The following is a 22,486-nucleotide window of genomic DNA, read 5'->3' on the forward strand; positions in this document are numbered from 1 at the left end:
ATCTCTCTAATGACACTTGATGAAACGACACACTAATGGAATCACTGCTGTAAAGTAAAAATAAAATAAATTAACCTGCACTTTACCTTTAAAAGAATCGCGACAGAGCAGTGTTTCTGTGTAGAGCAGAGAGAAAGAGTGTGTGTGTGTGTGTCCGTGAAGACGAAAGTAGGAGGGGGCTGTGTCTGTGTTTGTGTGTGTGGGGGGCATGGTGTCCAATGACCTGCGCGCACACAGATACAAAGAGCAGACTGTTAAAGAGAGAGAAAATGGATTTTTAACCTCTCTAAAGAGACTTGCTTTTGCTTTTAATGCACGCTGTACACACACACATACAGACACAAAATAAAATATGTTATATGCACACGCGTGCACGCAGTGTTATAATAAACATTACACGCGTGCACGGATGTTGATTATACCATTAAGAGACGCGCACTAAGACCCAGCAGAGAAGACGATTACCCACAATTCCGCAGCGCAAGAGAAAGTGACGCTCGCCGTCAAAACAAGAATCGCATGTGTGATACATGATTCTCATAAACCAAAACGTTCATTTTCCAAGTCAAAATTTAAAAAAATCTTTGCTCGTCTTGCAGAACACGCGCAAACCGCGTTACTCGCAATCCAAGGTTTCACTGTAATGAATTTAAAAAGCATTTGTTGGGTTTATTGCCATATGCTAATGACCTTTAAGAGAATCGCACAAATGCATCAATGTTTTTGTGCACCAACACAGCTTAACTCAGCACATTTGCATTGCATATGATGATAAAGACTACAGGACTATGGTAACCAGTCTATCCTCTGTTTTGTCTCATCTCATATCCTGCACTTAGTTGTGGGACTAAGGGACAGAATGACCTTAGTTAATGGACTTAAACGATTAGACTGCACTAATCACCCATCTCTCCAAGCACTCACTCCAGGCTTTATTTAAGAGTGTGCTGTCTGCTCTGCACCACTTTCTTTCCCTTATCCATCTTTCCACGCATCTCCCTCTGCAGCAGATCTTAACATGGACCATTTATTTGTGTGATGTGGCTGAGAGCTAATGTTCACACACCAGGAGTGGAGCCAAACTGTGTTTAACAGTTTGAATGATGGATGGAAGAACTAATGACAGCTGATGCAGGTTGGCGGTGTGTCATTCACTCTGCATATCACACAGTATTAAAAGGTCATCATGGAGTGAGTTATAGTCATAAGCCTTATTAATAAGGATGAAATGCACAGTCGGCTAGGAGACAACAATATATATTCTCTCTCTTTCTCTGTCTCATTTTAATCATTATATATATATATATATATATATATATACACACACACAAACACACTCACTGTCCACTTTATTAGGAACAGTAATTGCAGTAATTATAAAGGTGCAGTATTCAAACATCTGGTGTATCAGCAACCATGCCATGAACGGAATTAGAGAGCATACATTTTCTTTGATAAAAACGTTGACCAAAGCTCTTGATCTATATCTGCATGATTAATTTTTTTGCATTTTAGTTCTGCCACAGGATTGCCTAAATAAATTAATATATATATGTATATATGAATGTGCTATGACTACTAATCTGTAGATTAAGGAGTGTCTTTAATGCATTGTAATATAACTATACATGGGTTTTTAATAATCGTTAAACAACACAGCTGAGTAGGACAGGTTTTACAGACATTTTCAAAGGTAATATATATACGTCTTTAATAATATACGTCTAGGAAAATTAGCAAATGTAACATTTGATCTTTGTGTTATAATTAAATAATCTACTTCAATATATAACACATAACTAAACATATGTCGGCATAAAGTTCACATTAAGAATAACTCTTAATTAGTGGCTATGGATGTACTGTATGTGATATTTATTTGATGTGTGTGTATGTGCATTCAGATATATCTTTATGTCTTGGTTATGCTTGTGTTTTGTCTATAACGGTGTGTTGTTATTCCGTAAAACCTTCAGTAATGTGTGTGAGTTCATGTATGCATGATCAGCGATCATTATGACAAATTCATTGGTCCAGCCAGCGCAGTGTAGGGTAGAGATCAGACAGCGTCCTGCGTAGATGGCAGTTCTGACTCTTATCCCTCAGCTCCACAACACACTCCACCTGTTCAAACACACAGCACAGCCTTGCCAAAAAAAAAAAAAAAGAAAGAAAAAACTTTCCAGGAATAAGCTAAACTATGTTAATAGGATGTGAGTGTTCTATTTAGTCCTGTGGAGTGACTGAGTGCTTAAACACATACAAGTGACATCCTTAAGCCGCGGTTATGCAATGCAGACAGGAAACTAAGGCAGGGATAGACTGCTGCCACAGGAAATGATTTCTTACCTGTACTTTAAAGAGATCTACCTGATCACCGTATCCCCGGTGGCAAATATCCAACAACCTGGTGAAAAACACGAGCAGTGACAGATGAAAAAATACCTAGGCAGTGTGGAAGAGGACTAATCAAAAGCCTGCTCATATTCAATGCAGCATTTGTGTTGGATTCTCTTTTATCGTCCTAGTGACGAAGCTGTAACATATTTAAAGCAATTTATTCAAAGAACACTCATCTGTATTTAAACTGAGGTCGATAATCCTACTTGAGATATCCACCAGAGGGTTAATTTACACTAATGACCCAAGCATTGTAGAAACCTGACCATCATACTATGTGTGGTATACAGTAGGATGTTCTCGTATGCTGAACAGTAGCATTACTAATTTCCCTTTACTGAAACTTGGGGATACAAACCTATTCCAGCGTGACAATGACCCTGTGCACGAAGACATCTTTTGCCAAGGATGTATTGAAAGAACTCAAGTGTCCTGTACATGAGGCCTGACCTCAGCCACACTGAACACCTTTGGGATGAACTAGAATACTTACTGCACTCCAGGATCGTCCATCGCACGGCACACATACACACACAAATACTATGGGCAGTTTGGAAATGCTAATTAGCCTAATCTGCTAAGGGAACCGTTCAAGGCGAAAATGCTAACCACTAAATATAAAGGAAATATTAAGGTGATACTGTAATTTCTCCATAATTCATTTAAGGTTGTCATGTTAACGGTCCTGCTGCAAATCTTAATTTGTTGTGAAAATAATTTAATACAGTACAAATGTAATTTTATTGCATCTTATGCCTACATAAATACAATTAAAGGAAGACTAAATACAAAGCCTGTTTTCCGTTCCTGACCTGACGTCTTCCCGAGCCAGTATGTTCAGCAGTTTAGCCATGTCTCCTGGCCCATCTCCCAGCTGAACACTGATGCGGCTTACGCGGTCATCCAGTACCAGAGCTCTGTCTACACACTCCCTCACCATGTCCAGCTCCATGTTAGCACTGGCAACTACCAATGCTACTCTGTACGGGTAACACACACACACACACACACACACACAGAAATGAATGTCATAAATATTTCTCTATTTGGTACACTAACAGTTAACTAGAAACAAGATAGTTCTGGATGATGGATTATGTAATTTTTTGGAACTGGTCAGTTGGAATCTTGTTTTAAAATTGGCTTGTAATTCAAATGAATGTTTTTTTCCAGGCTACAAAAAAAGAAAATCCCACTTTATAGAATTTCAATGGCACTTCAGAACTACACTCACTTTATTGCTATGATATCGCTTATGTAGTGTATAGCAAAACTTAATTGTCATGAAAGCATTATCACCAAAGTGTTGACCAAATTCTGGAGTACTCTTGCTAAGTGCCCTTGAACTGATTAGTAGTTCAGCTCACCTTTTACCCCTCAGCTCTGGGAGTTGACCCGCCAAGATGGCTGCCAGTCCCATGGCTCCCTCAGTATCTACGGTGGTGTGCTCATACTCCTGAAACCTCAGCATCGCCACCAAATTGTCTTTCTCTCTGTATGGTAAGAATAATAAATTATGATTAAGAGGCTTGCCCTGCGATGGACTGACACCCCGTCTGGGGTGTAGCTCGCCTCGTGACCTATGTCTCCTGGGGATAGACTTAACGATGAGTGAGTGAGAGATCAAGAGATTTTGGCTTGTATTTATGAATGTTCTGGGATTAGGAACTTTAAGTTTCTAGAATGTTCCAGCTGTCAAGATTTCTTGATGTTGCACATACTGTAGAAATGTTAAAAAATGTTTTCTATTATTGCTTCATCTAACTGGGAACGTTTGGCCGTATTAAGCAATTTTATATCCAAGCCATGTGTGAATGTTTTGATCGGTCAAACTGAACGAAATATACACACATGCACATGTTAACACGTCTGGTTGATGCCAATCAGTCGTAACGTACCAGTGCATTCGCGGTACAGCTGATTTGTATTTAGCGATTGCCACAAAACTCCATAAAAGTCAAAAGTCACAGGACGTTTAAAGCAGTGTGTTCTTAAAACCTACAGAGTACCGTTATTAACATTCACTGATATCTTTTTAAACAATGTGGTGCTTTTAAAAAAGTAGACATTGTACCGAACAGAGATCATCTTATCCACCGTTTTCTTGGCCATCTGGAAAGTGCGTGCTCCCAGTGAGTGCTGCATTAGATCTGTGATATAAAGCAAGAGCTAAAGTAAAAGCCATGTCTGATTCTGGAACAGCCCATAATAAATAGAGGGAAACGTTGGAATAAAATATTTTTGTGCTAGTTTTTTTTTTTTTTTATTAAGAGGCAAGCAAACACACATTTACCTTGGTAGAGTTTTTTATTTGTGGTGCGGGAGAAATCACTGACAAGAGAATCTGTTTTGAGAGACTGTAGCAGAAGTGGAAACTCCTCTGGCTCAACCCCCTGTCGGGAAAGGAAAAAAAGATTATCGGTGATAATGGCCCCTGCCTTTTCCTTTCGGCTCCTTTCTATATGGTTAATGCCTCTTCATTGATTGTTAAGTATAACCATTATTATATATATATCATCCATATATCATATTTGAACATACACTCTACCAGATGTATTACATAACCATTTCGAGATGCATTATCTGCTGACATTTTTAAACGTCTACAGTATATGTGCTATTAAAGTCATACATTTGTCACACCTTCCCTGACATTCTTCATTCAGCAAGCGATAAATGAAATGCCACCTACATACGGTGTTCATTTAGTGCTAACCTTTTTGACCATAAACCATATGTAATCTCAGAATCCTTGATAGCACATATGAATTAGCCTTATAAGACAGAAATGATAAAACTGCCCACATGTGTATAGTAGTTAGAACCTGGTTCATACATACTATGATTGAGATGCGACGGTTTAGGTGTTTAATAGCAACAGCAGTCCCAACCAGCACTCCACTCTGTCCCCCAGCTGGCACAATGACTGCATCCAGTTTGGGCACTTGCTCATGAACCTCAATTCCTACTGTACCCAAACCTGCCAGGTACACGACACGGTCATCCCTGCAAGGTGGAGAGGGAGACAGATGGGTTGGGTATGTGAATAAACCTATGCTTGCCTGAACACCCAAAAAAAGCAAAGCCAAATTACTCACTGAGTAAATACTACACCCTTTGCAATGCCTTGATTTCTTGAATTTCTCATACAACTAATTGAAGCTGCTGTTATCATAATGATCATTATTAATTGTGCAGAGGAACAGATTGATGAGGGGGAATATGCTGTAGCACTCACTCCTCTAGGTAGAGGTAGTCGTTCTCCTTGGCCAGATGGTGAGCATGGTTTTGTGAATCCTGTGCCGTGCTGCCATAGGAAATGACCATGGCACCATAGTCCCGGTACATGCGCAGCCGTGGTGTGGAAGTATAAGCAGGCATTATGACAAAGACTGGGATTCTCAGCCCCACTGCATGGTAAGCGACTGCCATGGAGAAGTTACAGTCTGTGGCCACAATGACACCTTTCTTCTGCTCGTCCTGCAAATATGGGCAAAACTTTTATTCATTTTGTAGTTTTTTTTTTCAATGATTGATATTGCTTGATTTATTTTTTATTTAAAAAAAGCACTGAGAATAATATTAGTCTGGTTTAAACTTAAACCAAAATAAAATGAATCCTATTTTTTTGTACAAATGAGCAGTGTTGGGAAAGTTAATCAAAAAAATTAATCTGCTACAAATTACTCACTCATCGTCTATATCGCTTTATCCTGTATTCAGGGTAGGTGGGGGCCTGGAGCCTATCCCAGGAGGCTTAGGGCATGAGGCAGGGTACACCCTGGACAGGGTGCCAATCCATCGCAGGGCACACACACATACTTACACACCCATTCACACACTACAGGCAATTTGGTAACACCAATTAACCTTACCTACATGTCTTTGGAATGTGGGAGGAAACCGGAGTACCCGGAGAAAACCCACCCAGTACAGGGAGAACATGCAAACTCCATGCCCACAGAGATGGGAATCGAACCCAGCCGGGAATCGAACCCAAACCCTGGAGGTCCAAGGCGACAGTGCTAACCATTACACCACTTACATTACTACTTTAGAATTGGAATTTGATTACAATACTGATTATTACTTGTAAAAAGTAATCAGATTACTAATTATAGTACTTTACTTTCAAGTTATTCTGTAAGCGTGTCACGGCGTGCACCTGTAATGGGCGTGCACCTCAACCTGTTGTCGCTCCTTGATCACTCTGTAGGCTCCCTACGCAGGCTCCCTGCTCGCTAGGTCGGGCCAGCTGGCGATAATTAATGTTAATGGATCTCAGGCTTTCTCCTCGTTAAAAAAAACTTCCCTTTTTTCCACTTCCTCCCTCTAACCCTTCTCTTTACTCATTTTTGTCTAAATAAAATGACCCCTTTGTCCATGGTGCCACCCGTGCAAAAAGGGCTAACCCATCACAACATCAAACGTAAAAAACTACAAAGGGCAATGATTGATTAAAGTGCATGCTCGGTAACTGATGCTGCCACACAAAACGTGATTTGAAATGCATTTTGATTAATTTCTAAAACACTATATTTGTACCGCTAGTAACGCTAGCTATACAATTTTATCTGTACAGGGTCACGGGAGGACTGTAGCCTACCCCAGTGGACTTGTGTAAGTAGGGTACACTCTGGACAGGGTGCCAATTCATTGCAGAGCACACAAGTTCACATACTTTGAGCCATTTGGAAGAGCCAATTAGCCTAATCTGTATGTCTTGGGAGGAAACCCGCAGGTTGCAGTGGATTCAGAGTCTATGACTGGTGTGAGGCAGGAATGACCTCGGAATGGGACAAACATCACTTGAAAAAAACACTTTGTGGCAGGTGTTTGGTGACAACGAGGTGATTACCGAGTTGTTACTTTTCCTCAACGATGGTCTCCACCAGCTCATTCATCGGTTAGAGAAGTGTGTCGCCTTAGGTGGAGGATATATAGCTGACGACCAATGTTCATTTCTTCACTACATTCTTTTTTCTTTGCAATAATGAGAATTTAATGACGTGATGAACCAGAAATATAAATATAATACACAGCTTTTTAAGTAATCAACCAACAAACATAATACATTTCCCACCAATCTAATCAATTTCTGCAAGTGTATTATTAAATGCTGTTACATTTGTGCGAAATCTATTATGTTTGTGGCATTATTATATTAAATGTTGCAGCTTTGCTTTAATTTAACACCCATACACACCTGGGGCAATTCAAGCATCACAAATCTATTTACCAGAATGCTATTTGAGCAGGTGGGAAAAACTGGTGAACCCAAAGGACATGCACTTGGAAACAATAAAAACAGGCCCAACTCCATAGAGACAGTAAGTTGAGCCCAGGATCTTAGCAGGGTCCCTCAGTTGTTCTTTAAAGGTTGTTTGTTCTCCACTTGCTTTTCTTACCTAATTCGCTTAAACTGACACAATTCATCTACGATTCATCTTTTTAAAAAGTGATTAGATTGTTACCTGTTTTAGGGAGGAGAGCAGATACAGAACTCCTCTCTCCTTTACTGAACCCGTGTAGTGGAGGTACTCTTTCTTCAGAAAAATCTCCATCCCATACAATTTTGATAGTCTGGAGTACTAATAAGCAAAAAAACAAACGTTTCAGAGTTGTTTTTTTCTGTTCGAGACTACTTAATGCTTTTTATTCTTCCTGACACCAAATTACTCCAAGCTAAACATTGTACAGCTCTAAAACCTGCAAGACACAACCTCTTTAAAATGTTTCAAAACCAAAAATATTTTTCAGGAAACTGGCCTCCATTTATGTTTACATTTACTGTTTGGACCAAAAAACTGCCAGAATATAGTTTGGATGAAGATGTCAGGCTGACTTTTGTTATTACAGGCTAGAGAATATCTTGTCAAAATATTTATACAGAATGGGTGGCCGGTTCGGAGCTCCTGCTTCAAAGTAACATGCTGAGGCTGACATACTGTGCAGGGGGTCTTCTGAATTCCTGCCTGTTGGATATTTAATACTGCTGCACTGATGTCCTCAAAGCTGAGGTACTCAGCGGGAGGCTTGGGTGCAGGCTTGATGTCATTGTTGATTTGGATGGAGGGTTTAGGAGGTGCCATCAGTTGCATCTCTGGCACTTCTGCCACTTTGGTCTTAAAGTGTCTCACATCCCCATTCAAGTACTCCTCAGCGCCAAAGTCTCGGAGACGCTCGGGGCAGATGAGGGTGGGTCGTCGGATAGGGACGCCGTTGCTGATGATGCTGTCTTTTTGGCATTGGCCATCACGAGATGAGCATGTCTTTATGTTGCTGCTTGAACGCTGATCATCCCTGAAAAAGAAAGATATAGGAAGATTATAACATATATTTCCATGTATGTTATGTTTTTCTGACATTGTGTGAACTTCCCCATGCATCTATCTCTATCCCCCTCACTGAGCTTCTTCATTCCTTATATGGCAATACTTCATGTAGCCCATGTCTGGAAGGATATTCATGCAACTTTCTCTCTCTTTGAGTTTCTCAGGACATAACCAGAGCATATTAATGACGTTTTGTTCTTTGATGTAACAGATGTACATGACACAAGGCGTTTGAATTAAAAGTTAAAGACTCTGCTGTAAATAAACGAAAAGGAACATTCAGAAACTATCATGCATGCTGTGTGTACGTTTGTGTGTGTGTGTGTGTCACTCTCTCAAGCTGCCTGCCAGTAAGAATATCGTGGCGGAGTGGACACTTTAAGTACTGTAATTCTTTTACCTTTTTAAATCTTAACAATGTCCAAATTAATATAATATATTAAACAAGTACAGTATTAGTTAAGACCTTTGAAACTAACTAAGTAGTAATGAGCTGCCAAGTAACAGTCATTTATAAAACCAACGAAAGGAAGAGATTATCCTAGGGATGCACTGATTGTGTTTTTTTTTATTCTCATTGCATTTTTTTGATATGATGCCAGAGATAGCAGTGTGTGAGCTGATAAGAGATATTGATCTGATAATAATACACTTAATGTAACCCAAGCTAGCTTTCAAATCTCACAGGCTTAAAGATGTAGTCTGTGTACAAGATTCATGTGCATGCCATGTGCAACGCAGATGTCATGATTTACGCCATATGAAACATAAACGTGGCACATTCCTGTAGAAAAATAATTAGGTTACTGAGTGATGATCTTATCTAGCCTTCTACTTAGATATCACCAAAACCGACAGTATACTGTATGGTGTAGAGTCTTTTTTTTATTTATACAGTATATTTGCAATCAATAGATGGTAATCCACTTAAAACTAAATAAAAAATTATGTAGCAATGAAAGTCTAGTGATGCAGAGTAGTGGATGAAAGTGTGCTGGAATTGTATCCCACAATGTAAAACTAATAAGGAGGGTCTTGTTTTTTGGAATGTTAGAGAAGTACTAGGAGATGACTAAGATCTTGGCAAGAGATTTCGGCTTTGGAATACTAGTTGCTCATGATGATGTAACCCTTAGATGGATCTTCTACCTAATACATCTACACTATATACAGGAGAGAAAAAAGGGAATGACTGCAGGATGGGTGTTGCTAAGCGGTCAGTATGATCACAGGGAACTCAGGAGGAAACTAATGCTGGGTCAGAACTACTGAGTCTGTGAATCTGAATCTTTGAGGTTTAGAGACTCTATGTGTTTGAGATTTAGAATTTCCCACCTGTGCCAGAAGGGGTCGTACTCCTCAGTGTCACTGAACCCCCTCCGTGCTGGTGAGGTTTCCCCCACATAGCTTGTGAAGAAAAACTGTGCAGCAAAGTTCATTTTGAATCCTGAGGTTATAAGGTACAGGTCTTATCTGGACTTTTTAGTCCTGTATGGAGAACCTGCAGAAGCAGTAACAATGTGCTCTTCTGCTCACCCTGGTGTACTGCATGGCCCTAACTTGCTCTGTAAGACTATTTAAGAAGGGATTACAGACAAATGCCAGCCTCTTCCTGGGCTCTGTGCCTCTTCCGGCCAAGCCTCGGGCTCTATTCCTGTCTCGATCCCGGTTTAAACTGAGCTGTGACGTGAGATGATCAGACACACTAACTGGATAAACAGAGACTTAATGCTTCAGAAACGGTGTTCTCAGATCTTTAGTTTGGGAGGACGGCCAGATTGTCATGAAGAGAGGGCATTGGATTACACTGTGTAACAGAGATGATGCCTTTTATTTATAACTGTAACAGTTTTACTAGCTGTGGATAGATATTGTCTGCATCATTGTGTGTGTCAAGGCTCAGACAAGGCAGGAGACCAGGCATTTCATGTTTGACACAAAATAACAACATTTTTGGACCAAATATCATGCAAAAAATACAAAATTGCCAAATTGTTAGAAAGACCCTTTTTAGTTTTTTTTTCTTTTTTTGCATAGATAATACAAGTAACTGCTTCTTGTTTTATATTATTCTTAAAAAAAAAACACACACAAAAAAACATTAAATACCACAATCACACAATAAGACTTTGTCAATGTCATATTCTTACAAATATTCTTTTATATTGCAACCATTTCCAAAAACGTATGTTTATTTACACAGATAAGTCTTAATCTAGTTAATATGCATACTTCTGCAGAGCGATTCTTCCAGAACAGTTTGTGAAATTCTTAAATTTTACCCACTATTAAAAAGCAAATTCCTCTATCTATGCAAATGTCAATTAAAAAATCCATCATCATTTAATCCAACAATAATTAATGTTTAAAATGATAAAAAAAATTCTCTGTAATATGTAAGTTTCTAATTAAAAAGTTAAAATAAACATATAATGGACGTTCAAGTCCAACTGAGACTTTTAATTTCACACTTATGAGAGTATAAACTCTTTTAATTTTTCTATATAATCCCGTGCTACACTAATACACCAATCCCTTGTTTCACTAGTGCTTGGATACCTTCAAGGTAAAAAGCTTTCTCAATGTACTAGAGTCATGATAGGACTGCCTGCTTCACGCCTGAAACCCTAGCCTCCCAGGAACTCTTTGAACGGCCCAGACATGTTGAAATCACTTGGAGCGAGGTCAGGACTGTACAGGGGATGTGGCAGTACTGTAACTCCCAGCTGAGTTCCTGTAACATGCCAGTGATGTTGGTGAATGATTGTGTATAATCTTTTTCTTTTTAAGTTGGCAACAAGTAAAGGTTCGCACCATTCAAATGTTTTACTGTGCTAAGAATCGCATCACTATATAGTGCTTGAAGTTATCTTTAAATATCAATTAAGTTTTATACCTCAATCATGAGAAATTACATCACAAGTCTCAGTTTGGCTTGAACGCCCCGGTACCATACATGCAAACGAAAATGATTTTAACAAATTTTTGGTTCTGAACAAAGAACAAGATTTCATATAATTCTGTTGTAATATATTTCAGTCCCAGCTGAAATAGCTTAAAAGAAGAAATCAAAATCGTCTGTTTAAAACAAAACATGCATTGTTTCATTTTATTATTTGGTTAGTGCTTATTTCACACACACATCGCTTGCTTGTTCAGATTTCCTGCAGTCGTTGGCTTGACTTCAGCTGTGTTTCAATCCCGCTGGTGAAAAACAGGCCCACCCCGGCAGCCCACTGTACAACTGTACACCCAGCCCCTTCCCTTGCTTTTCCTTACTCCCCTTACTGTCTCGCCTTACCCTCCTCCAAAAAGGGAACACTTTTCTCCTGCACTCAGTGTTTTCATTAGGAAAAGAGGCGAACAGCAGAACAGGGGCTACACCGAGCTACCAACTACGGGCCCTAAAGTTTCTCAGGTAAGTTCGGACTTTCTCATTTCCTCTTCATTCTTACATGAAATACTTTCTTTAGTAGATTTAGCTTTAGTATGTTTCGCACATATGTTGCTTATATAAACCATTGTAGTGTAACCTGTCTGTCTTCCCTAGCTGGGGTGGGTGGTTACTCAGAGCCATGGCCAACCAGTCCATCTGTGTTGCTCTCCTGGTTCTTTTGATTGGTCACGTGTTGGCAGGTAAGAGCTCTGACTGGGTGAGTGTGAGAATGGATGAAAGGAGGATGGGGAAAGGTACATACCTTCAAAAATCTTCATCTTCATCTATCTATCTATAAAAGAAAAAGCTTAAAGATATATATAAAAAAATATGTGTACAGTACTGTTTTTACATGACAGAGCATCTGGTTCAGATTTGGTGATTTTCTGAGCAGCCAAACCTTACAAAAGACATGTTTTTTTTCATGAATGAGACATACTGTACAGCATGATCCAGCATTTCAGCTATTACAGCTAAAGTTAGGAATTTGGACTTGTGTTTTTCTCCGTAGTAAGAAACATACAGCATGTAAAATGATAGCACTTTGTTTCTGTTAACTTTCCTGGTTGAGACATGTAACATAATTGGCCAAACGTGCGTGATCTCATTTCCTAAGAATGAGAAGAGAAAATCGGCCATGAGCAGATTTGTGAAGCTCAAGCTCTCATTTACAGTACTTTATCCTCCTGTATTTATTGATCCAGGAAATACCCGGTGAGGCGCAGATAGTTGAGGTTAACTGATATGTCGGAGATATGTTTCTGTTGGACTGTTTGGGGTAGATGTTTGATAAAGAGCTACTCCAGAAACAGAGCCTCGCAGAGCCTGTTTTCTCCTTATTATAAACAGCGGGTCTAAAGGTCTGAGACGACTAGTGAAAATGCTTCAATTTTAGATAACAATGTAATCCAAGCATGTCCATTCCAAATGATGTCATCAGCAAAGCATGAGTGAAAAATAAAACTATTTGCATGCATTTCAAAATGTCTTAGTGTTAGATTTGCCCCATCATGATGTCCTGTAATGATTGTGTGAACTTAATGGTTAGCAGTGTTGGCCTGCATTTTCAGGGTCCTAGTTCGATTCCCGCCGTGGAAGTACATAAGCTCTCCCCGTGCTTGGTGGATTTCCTCAGTTTCCTCCCACAGTCCAAAGACATGCAGATCAGGCTAACTGTCATTCCCAAATTACCCATAGTGTGAGAATGAGTGTGTGAGTATTTGTGTGTGCCCTGCGTTGGATTGGCACCTTATCCAGGTTGTATCCCACCTTGTGCCCTAAGTCTCCTGGTACTGTATAGGTTCCAGGCCCCCCACGACCCTGTATACAGGATAAAGCGGTAAAGACAATGATTAAGATGACTTGCATTTCATATCACTGTTTTAATTGTCACACATAAATAAACATATCAGCCAGAGATCAGTGACCTAATGAACATATATATGAATAAATAAAAAAAAACACCTGTGGTCATAAGTAGTTTTTGGAGAATATATGAGCAGCATGGTAATCTAGGATATTAGATTGGCCTTGCATTGATTTAAAAAAAAACATTTTTTTTAAAGTAAAACTGCACAAGCTTAAAAGCAGCAGCTGGTGAGGCAAACACTCACCTGAACCCATAAACCCCAGCCACCTGTGTTCACACATTTTCCCATGCCTTTTTTTAATGCAGGACACGGCTATATTTAATACCGATGTCCTTATTTTGCTCTGACTTAAAGCGAAACAATCTCCCAAATCCATAAATGTAACTACGAATCTCATCTCAATGATTTAAAGCAGACTTGTGATTAGGTACTTTGTGGAAACTTTTAGAAATGAATATCGGCGTTGGTTTTTATTTATCCTTAGGGTTTTAATTTGATCCTTGGCCTGTTTGACGATGAGCTAATGGTGTTTAAGTTGCACAACTGGACAGCTGCAATAGCAACATTGAGAATAAAATCACAAACAACATTTACACACAGCTGGGAAACAGATGTTCGCTGTGAGAAACGTAAACTTCTCTTAGTCATTGTATCGCTCACTGCTTTTAATGCTGCTAGGTGGAGGATGCCCTGTAAGATTTTAGGATTTTTTTTTTTTTTTTTTCTGCTGAGAATCTAAGATGAGACATGACAAGAAGGCGGCTCAATTATGCATGTTCGCGAGCTCAGATCCATTTCTCATTCAGTTTAAAAAGAAACAAATGTAATTATACAGAGCTGTAATTAATACATGTTATTACATGGTAGAGTCTTAGAACTCAAGTAAAATGATGACTTCTTCCTTCTCACAGGACCAAAAACTTATAGTCAAAGCATTAAATCCAAACGTTTTTCACCTCAAAGCTCTTTTACACCAAGGACGCATAATGTAAAGTGAAGCTATAGCTGAAATGTGGTTGAAAACCTGTTATGGGTCTAATGGGACTAATGGGTATGTTTATGTTTCCTTCAGCCAAGCTTAGCTCTTAAAAGAGAGAAAGAACAAAAATAAAGCACTGTTCTCAGGTCAGTCGTAAGTCGTGATTGGGATTTTGTGTAATTTTCTTATTTCACCGTGAGGAACACAGTCTCGGGTCTGTTACTCAGTGATGTCATGGAAACCCACGGTGTGGCAGCTTGGCATCTGGCTCTGCTTGCACGGCTCCCCTGGTGTGTTTATGGGGGAAAACGCTGTAGTAGGAAAACTGTGTGCACACGTATGGCTCGCCTTCTTCAATCATTTGATGTAGCAGCAAGTTTAATACTTACAGCTTATGCAGAGTAATGATTGGAATGAAACAGAACCCAAGAGGCAGAAATCAGTGCCGGCAACACATCATAGGTCAATGACTATATATTATATATATATATATATATATATATATATATATATATATATATATATATATATATATATTATATATATATATGTGTGTGTGTGTGCACGCGCTTATATGGAAGCCTTACTGATGTGTAAATGTGAAATAAGCATATTTTAGTTTTCAGAACTACTAAATACAACCAATAACTTGGAGATGTCTACAGTTCAGTTGTGTATAATGGAAAAATATTTAGAATTCACATCAAGGTCTTGATCATGTTTTATGAACCTGGAATGCATTTGTGAATCATTGGAATTATTATTCCACCAGACAGTGACTTTACTTGAGTGTAATTTGTCTGCATGGTGTGGAATCTCTATATCTACTATATATTATCTAGGCATCCCATCCACTGTCTATACGACTTATCCTACTGTATGTAGAGCAATGTCTGGAGCCTCTTCCAGGAAACTCATGGCACAGTTATACAGGTTTGATGGGGTACCAACTCATTACAGGACACAAGTGCACACAGAATTTGGAAAAGCCACTCAGCCTATATTGGGGAAACCCAACAACCTAGGCGGCAACTTGGTGACTGATCTTTGAAAATTGATGGATGACTTGTTACCAACTTGTGGTCATTCAACACCATTTGCACATTACAGGGACTTAACTGGAAGCTATCGCCACATTCCCTACAGAAGAACAAAAAATATGCATTTTTGCTGAATTATAGCAAAATGTATTAATTTATGTTTTCATATATAACTAATATATGTATAATTCTGATATAGCTTTTATTTTGTTTAACTTTTTAAGTTAATTATATAAAATGTTAATGTACTTATTTTTTGTCTATTAATTTCATTTTGTACGATCATTGCTACTGTACATGTTGAATATACATCTATTCATGCTGTTATGGTTTAGCCTATTAAAGAACAGAGGGTGCTATACCTATATATAATGTTGAGTTCATTTTGGGTCCATCACAGAGCAAGCAAAAGAAGATTTGGTAGATTTTTTTAATGGACCTCAGAGTAACAACCATGATCAAACCTTCCACACATTCTCCAAACATTCTCTTGTCCTCTTATGTGTCTTGTGTCTGTCAGTTTGTGTTGCCAAGTCAAATATCCATGTACTGTACAAGTTCACTTGTTGCAAAAAAAAAAAAAAAAAAAGGCAGATCTAAGAGCTCATGGCATTTAACCGCTGATGATTTTCATTCTGTTTCGTCGCAGTGACTGAAATTGAACATGCAAACAGAAACACTCAAACAGCTCCCTGCCAGGACCACAGCAAGCTTAATGACAGACTGGATGCAGTAGAAAAGGTGATTCCGATAATAATTTTCTTTTTTGGTAAAGTACATTCTGTTTCAACAAAAATTCTTCATGTTATTATTGTTATATAATATCTAAATAAAAAATGTATTTGTTTTAAAAAAAAGTACACAGTATGTGCAGATGAGAAAAACATTTTTTTCTTCGCTTAATTTAAATTAATTTTACGTATTAAAAAATTATCTTGAGCAACCTAGATGCCATTCACGGTGCAAGCACATGAATTGGGTTTTGGGTTCCCCTCGTGCTGTGGGTTGCAGGGTGGAGCCTCCATGGATTGGATTTGTTTGTCCAGCTTGTCCCATGAATGTGTGATTGGATGGGTATCGGGGGGGTTTGGAGGTCAGGCAGGCTATAGATCACTACTCTGGTGCACTTCTGTCATGGCCGACGCTGACATTTGGGCGATTTGTGCTGCATTGTCTTTTATGTGTCAGATAGGAAAGGACAGGCTAGACTTTGGTACTGTACCTGCAGGCATGGATGAGCACTGGGGACCCATGATCCTGTCACCAGTTTGCTGCTGTGGAGCTGGTGATTAATATTGATCAGTTCACCTGGCCGTGGTGTTGATATTAATGCTTGATATTTTATTAATATGGATAAAATGTTTAAATATTCATGTGCAAATTTTATATTTGGATTTTTGTGACAGAGTTTATTTTTAAAGCACTATAGCAAGAAAGTGATAGTAAAGCAGGATGACATAGTGGCTAAACAAATGAGGGTTTTTCAGTTGCTACTATATACAAATATAAAAAATACTGTGTAAGTATGACTAACGTGCAAGACGACCTTTTTTCTGATAAAAAAAACAAAACAAAACAGAAAATCAAGTGAAATGCATTCTACTTTATAAATTACTGACCATGCCTTTAATGGATGTTGCTGTATTCCTCTCCGCAGCTCTGGTTTTGTGAAGGATTCGTCTCTCTCTCTCTCTCTTTTGCTCTCGCTCTCTCACTCTCTCTCTCATTCAGCTGTGACACACTGTGACCCCCATTTCCCTCTAAGTGATCAATCTGACGCTTAGTGAAATAAACCTCTCAGTTAAAGCAACATGAGAGAAGTCACCTTCCTATGTATTCAGCTCTCTCTCCTGCACCACGGTCGTGTTGGTTCTTCATGTCCTTCTCACTCTATAAGCTGATGACTCATCTCTTTCTTTCTCAAGCCCGTTCATCCTTCCCTCTCAGCTTGCCGATCTCCTCTCTCTGATTTGTGTCGTTGTTTGTAACCACTTGTTGTTGTTATTTATCACTCTCTTTTATCACCTCACGTTTTTTTATTTCTAAAATGTAAGTAATCCCATTAGTCTACTTCTGTTTGTGCTCATTGTTCTTATTCTGCTACTACTTATTCTAATTCTAATTCTATTTTTATTCAAATATCCGATGTTTCCTTAATATCTCCAACCACTTGCTGTGAGAATACAAAATGCTGCTTTGGTCTCGTGTCTGTTATATAAAATCTTTGCTCTCCATGTCTGTCTCCAGAGGGTCGAAGAGACGGTACAGAAGCTGGAGGCTGAGCTGGCCGTGCTGCTCGATACCATCCAGGCTCCTGAATGGAGCTCCCTACTGAACACTGCTGGTCCTGCTGTAGACATACTGGATGAAAGCAATGTCCCACCAACCTCTTGAGATCCAAACGAGACAAAGAAAGAAAGGTATAAGACTAAAAGTTGTAGCTTTGCCCTGAGGGTAGGAAGATGTTTTGGGAACTTAAATTGTAGAGCATTATTTTCACTCATCCATCATCTATACCGCTTTATCCTGTATTCAGGGTTACGGGGGGCCTGTAGCCAATTTCAGGAGACTTAGGGCACGAGGCGGGATTTACCCCAGACAGAGTGCGAATTCATCGCAGAGCACACACACATACACACTCACACACTGTGGGAAATTTGGGAACACCAATTAGCCTAATCTGCATGTCTTTGGACTGTAGGAGGAAACCAGAGTACCCAGAGGAAACCCACCAAGCACGGGAACTCCATGCACACAGAGACGGGAATCGAACACAGACCCTGGAGTTGCAAGGCGACTGTGCTGCATTATTTTCTAGATTATTAATTTTTTTGGTAAAACAGGATTCATAAAACGCAATTACAGTTACAGTATTTGTTACCTTCTGATTATTGTCGGGGGTCAGAGAAGAAAATCATGAAATACAACATACTGTTTCTTATTAAACAGTGTCCTCCAAAAGTATTAGAATGGCAAGGCTGATAATTTGTTCTTACTATACAGTACATTAAAGACATTAAGGTTTAAGATTAAAACAAAGATCGTTCTGTGTGTGCATGGAGTTTGCAAGTTCTTCCCGTACTCCCGGTTTCCTCTCACAATCCAAATACTTGAAGAATACGCTAATTGGCATTTCCAACCAGTCATTTCCAATCCATTAGAGTGTGTGTGTGTGTGTGTGTGTGTGTGTATATAAAAATCGTCCTAAAGCCCCGCCCCCGATAACCTGCCCCCCTCTATTATTCCTGCTGTTATACCCCTATCTCACCTATGCGGTTTGACTATGCGAGGACAGACGTGCGGAAAGATGGAAACGTAATCACAGCGTCAAAACTCGCGGTGAATCATGATGAACCGTACTTACAGCCACTGCGCAAACCTCGTAGGTGAGATAGGGGTATTAGTGGTTAACAGATTATGGGCCAAACTTATGGGCTGAGTGATGATGGTGGAATAACTATAAAGGTCTTGACTAAAAACAACAGCAATGAGGAATCACAAAGGAGTTTTTATTTTCTGCAATGGAAAAGTACTCGAACTAGTTACTTTTATTAGAAAGTAACGCAGTAATGTAACTGAAGACTTTCTAAAGAAATTTTATAATGTAATTAGTTACTTTAAAAAGTAGCATCCCCAACACTGTTCCCAAATTCCTTATAGTGCGTGACTGATCATATGAGTGTGTGTATGTGTGTGTGGATTACCACCCCATCCAGGAAGTACCTTGTACTGTAGCCTAAGTCTCCTGAAATAGGCTCCAGGCCCCCTGCAACCATGTACAGTATACAGGATAAAGAGGTATAGACGATGAGGGAGTGAGTGAGTGAGTGGATCAGAGATTCAGATTTCATTGCCTGCTCTTAACATCTTAATTTTAATCAGAACATGATTGATAACATCAAGGGAAACCAAAAACATCAGTTTTTATTTCAGTTGCTGAATCGGGCCGTTACAGTCGCAAAGTCAATAAGAAGCCTTCTTCTAGGGAATCTTTCTCTGTCCCCTGCCGATATTTAGTCCACATACAAGTCTTATTATAGTCCCTGGTATTGTTAGGTTACAGGTCTTACAGTTCACACTACAGTCCTTCTTCCGATACCTTGAGAATTTTCTTAATAAAATATCCTGTTTATTAAACACTTTTAGTATTGGATGATACTTGAGTTCTACTTTTTCGAGGGACCAGTATTGGAATTGTGTTTTTATAATTCAAGATTTTAAAATTCATGACTTTTGCAACGGAATTCATACCATAACTGTTTAAGAAAATCTGATTTTAAATAGAAATATATCTTAAAATACTGTTAGCAATTTATTTCTTTTGTATAAATGTAGTGCAGTTCATTTATTAATCATTTTAATCTAGTTACAGTCATAGTCTGTGGGTAATCAAGAATAAAGGCAATTGTAAAATACTCAGATTTACTTGTATTATAAATGTGGAATGTTGTAATGAAGAAATGCATAATGAAGCGGTTAGAGGAAACAGAGCAGTTTCATAATATCTTAAACATTCAACACGTGTTACATTAAAATCCCTTAACTGTAACGGCACTGCATTCGGTGGTATGTGGTTTGGCATTTCACTAACACCAGGACACAGAGTCGGATCCTCAGATCTAAAAATCAACACTCTAGAGCCTTAGCCGTCTGAGACACCACTCCCACTGCTTGCATTTTATATATTCTTGTAAAAATAGTTCCCCTTGAAGGTAGCTCGAGCACACAATCTGGAATCTTATAATAATGAAACTCGCCGTTCAGCACACCTGGTGATGTTTCCTCAGTCATCCTATTTTCCGCGTTAAATGTGCCATTATCGCACATAGTCCTGTAATCACACTGCGATTATGGGAAACCTACGGTGGCCCTGAAGTGCAAAACAAATTAACAAAACTGAAAACAAAATAACAAAACCCAAAACAAAATAACAAATTCAAAACCAAATTAACAAAACGAAAAACAAAATAACTGATATCTGACTTGCCGAGAAGTGCAATACAAATTAACAAAACAGAAAACAAATTAAAAACCAAATAACAAAACCCAAAACTATTTTTTTGGCGCGAAATAAAAAAAATTGTTTTTTTCTTGTTTTGTTTTTGGTTTTGTTATTTTGTTTTCGGATTTGTTAATTTGGTTGTGTATTTGTTAATTTGTTTTCCGTTTTGTTAATTTGTATTGCACTTCTTGGCCAGTCCGATACAAACCGGAAAAGGCAGGTATAGTTTGCGAATGAAATGCTTACCGCTAATTGGACGAGACATCTGTCACTCAAGATATACAGGAAGTACTGTAGTATCGTTAGATTTGTGTGTGTATGAATGTGCAAACATTATTGTGGTTTTAAATATGGCCCTAAAGTCAGTTTTGTAAAAAATTTTTGCCTTTCACGGCCATCATAGTTTAAAGTAAAGCAGAACACACAAGAAACAAAGATAAAGAAACAAGTTCCTACTTCCTGTATATCTTGAGTGACAGATGTCTCGTCCAATCAGTGGTAAGCATTTCATTCGCTAACTATACCTACCTTTTCTGGTTTGTATCTGACTGACCGAGAAGTGCAAAACTAACAAAACGAAAAACAAATTAACAAATTAAAAACCAAATTAACAAATCCGAAAACAAAATAACAAAAGCAAAAACAAAACAACAAAACTCCTCCCCCTCCCAAAAAAAAAAAATGGTTTTGGGTTATGTTATTTGGTTTTTAATTTGTTTTCCGTTTTGTTAATTTGGTTTAAAATTTGTTATTTTGTTTTGGGTTTTGTTATTTTGTTTTCAGTTTTGTTAATTTGTTTTGCACTTTACGGCCACCGTACAAACGTTAACGTGTTAATATTGATATCCCGAGAGATGCCTAAAGATTTGTTCTTAAACATGAATATAGTTAAAATGATAATACTTGTGTGGTCCTGATACAACGCAGTGCATGACTCCATACATTTAAAGCACTGCATGGTTTTTCACTTTTAACTAAATTTTTTCATTATTCTTTTCTTTGCTTTTCTTTCACTCCAGCTCACACAAGTCAGATTGCCTGGTATTCGTGTACTGCTGCTCCGAACTGCACAGAACAGACGGGATCTGATTGGGGCGACAGATTAAGTGCCGTGTCCTCCAGACTATGCCACTCCAGTCTTCTTTCAAGACCAACCTAGAATCCAAGGACGTACCCTTTGTCTCAGTACTCTTACCTCTCCTCTTGTTCGCTTTTCTTCTTTTTTTATTTTTATTTGATAGAATTTTGGAGTGACCTTGAGCATGAAGAGGATGTTCTCTCTTCTTTTCTTGTTATAATAATATACAGAAAAATGTAACAAAAAATTCCCGGTAAGACAAAGACACACACTTACTGTACAGTTTAATATGATTTCTGATGTTTGATGTTAATCCCTTATGAAGAGACAAAGCCAGTGTCCTTAAACATTTTATTATTATTTTCAGTATCATTAAAACAAACTATGAGATGCCAAAAGTTAAACAGAGTCTATTGATACATATCATGCCATCCACGATTATTTGAAGACGATACTTTGCTTTGTAGAGTCGAACATCTCCAGCTGATAACGCAGTCCTAACGCAAGTGTATGGAGTTCGGATGGCGATACGGATGTCACCGGTGAATGTGTTGTCATCATCTCAATGCTTAAGAGTTTGTTTTCATTTTCATGGTGCGTGTGTACGACAAAGCAACATATCTACGACCATATGCCTTCCCCCGAAACACCCAAGCTTTAAAAAGTCTTTGTAAATAGGGGTACATGCAAAAGTGTCAAAGTTTAATCAATATGCTATGGTATCAGTATAGTAATCGATAACTTACAGTGAATTAATGTCCACTTGAGGCTAACAGTAGAATTTATGTTTAATTCCAGAAACATTCCATGTTTTTTTTTTTTTTTTTTTTTTTACTTACCACAATA

The 22,486-nt window shown here is 38.5% G+C and overlaps 1 protein-coding gene and 1 long non-coding RNA gene across 2 annotated transcripts; one reads left to right on the forward strand and one right to left on the reverse strand.

The window, feature by feature from the left end:
- Window positions 1-1,817: 1,817 nt before the first annotated feature.
- LOC128529436 (L-threonine ammonia-lyase) lies at window positions 1,818-10,232 on the reverse strand. Its single transcript, XM_053502931.1, has 11 exons — window positions 10,071-10,232; window positions 8,349-8,703; window positions 7,875-7,991; window positions 5,639-5,880; window positions 5,241-5,406; window positions 4,694-4,793; window positions 4,475-4,550; window positions 3,768-3,893; window positions 3,213-3,380; window positions 2,350-2,407; window positions 1,818-2,124 (listed from the first exon to the last, which is right to left on the reverse strand). Exons 1-11 carry the CDS (start codon window positions 10,172-10,174, stop codon window positions 2,026-2,028), a joined length of 1,611 nt encoding a protein of 536 aa, XP_053358906.1. The 5' UTR covers window positions 10,175-10,232; the 3' UTR covers window positions 1,818-2,025.
- A 1,789-nt stretch (window positions 10,233-12,021) lies between these two features.
- On the forward strand, window positions 12,022-22,475 carry LOC128529397 (uncharacterized). The gene is made up of 5 exons (XR_008361053.1): window positions 12,022-12,153; window positions 12,286-12,371; window positions 16,210-16,301; window positions 17,808-17,980; window positions 21,582-22,475. It is a non-coding gene; the product is annotated as an uncharacterized LOC128529397 (long non-coding RNA).
- Window positions 22,476-22,486: the final 11 nt, after the last annotated feature.

This window comes from Clarias gariepinus, chromosome 8 (genome assembly GCF_024256425.1).
Source record: "Clarias gariepinus isolate MV-2021 ecotype Netherlands chromosome 8, CGAR_prim_01v2, whole genome shotgun sequence".
Taxonomy (NCBI): Eukaryota; Metazoa; Chordata; class Actinopteri; order Siluriformes; family Clariidae; genus Clarias; species Clarias gariepinus.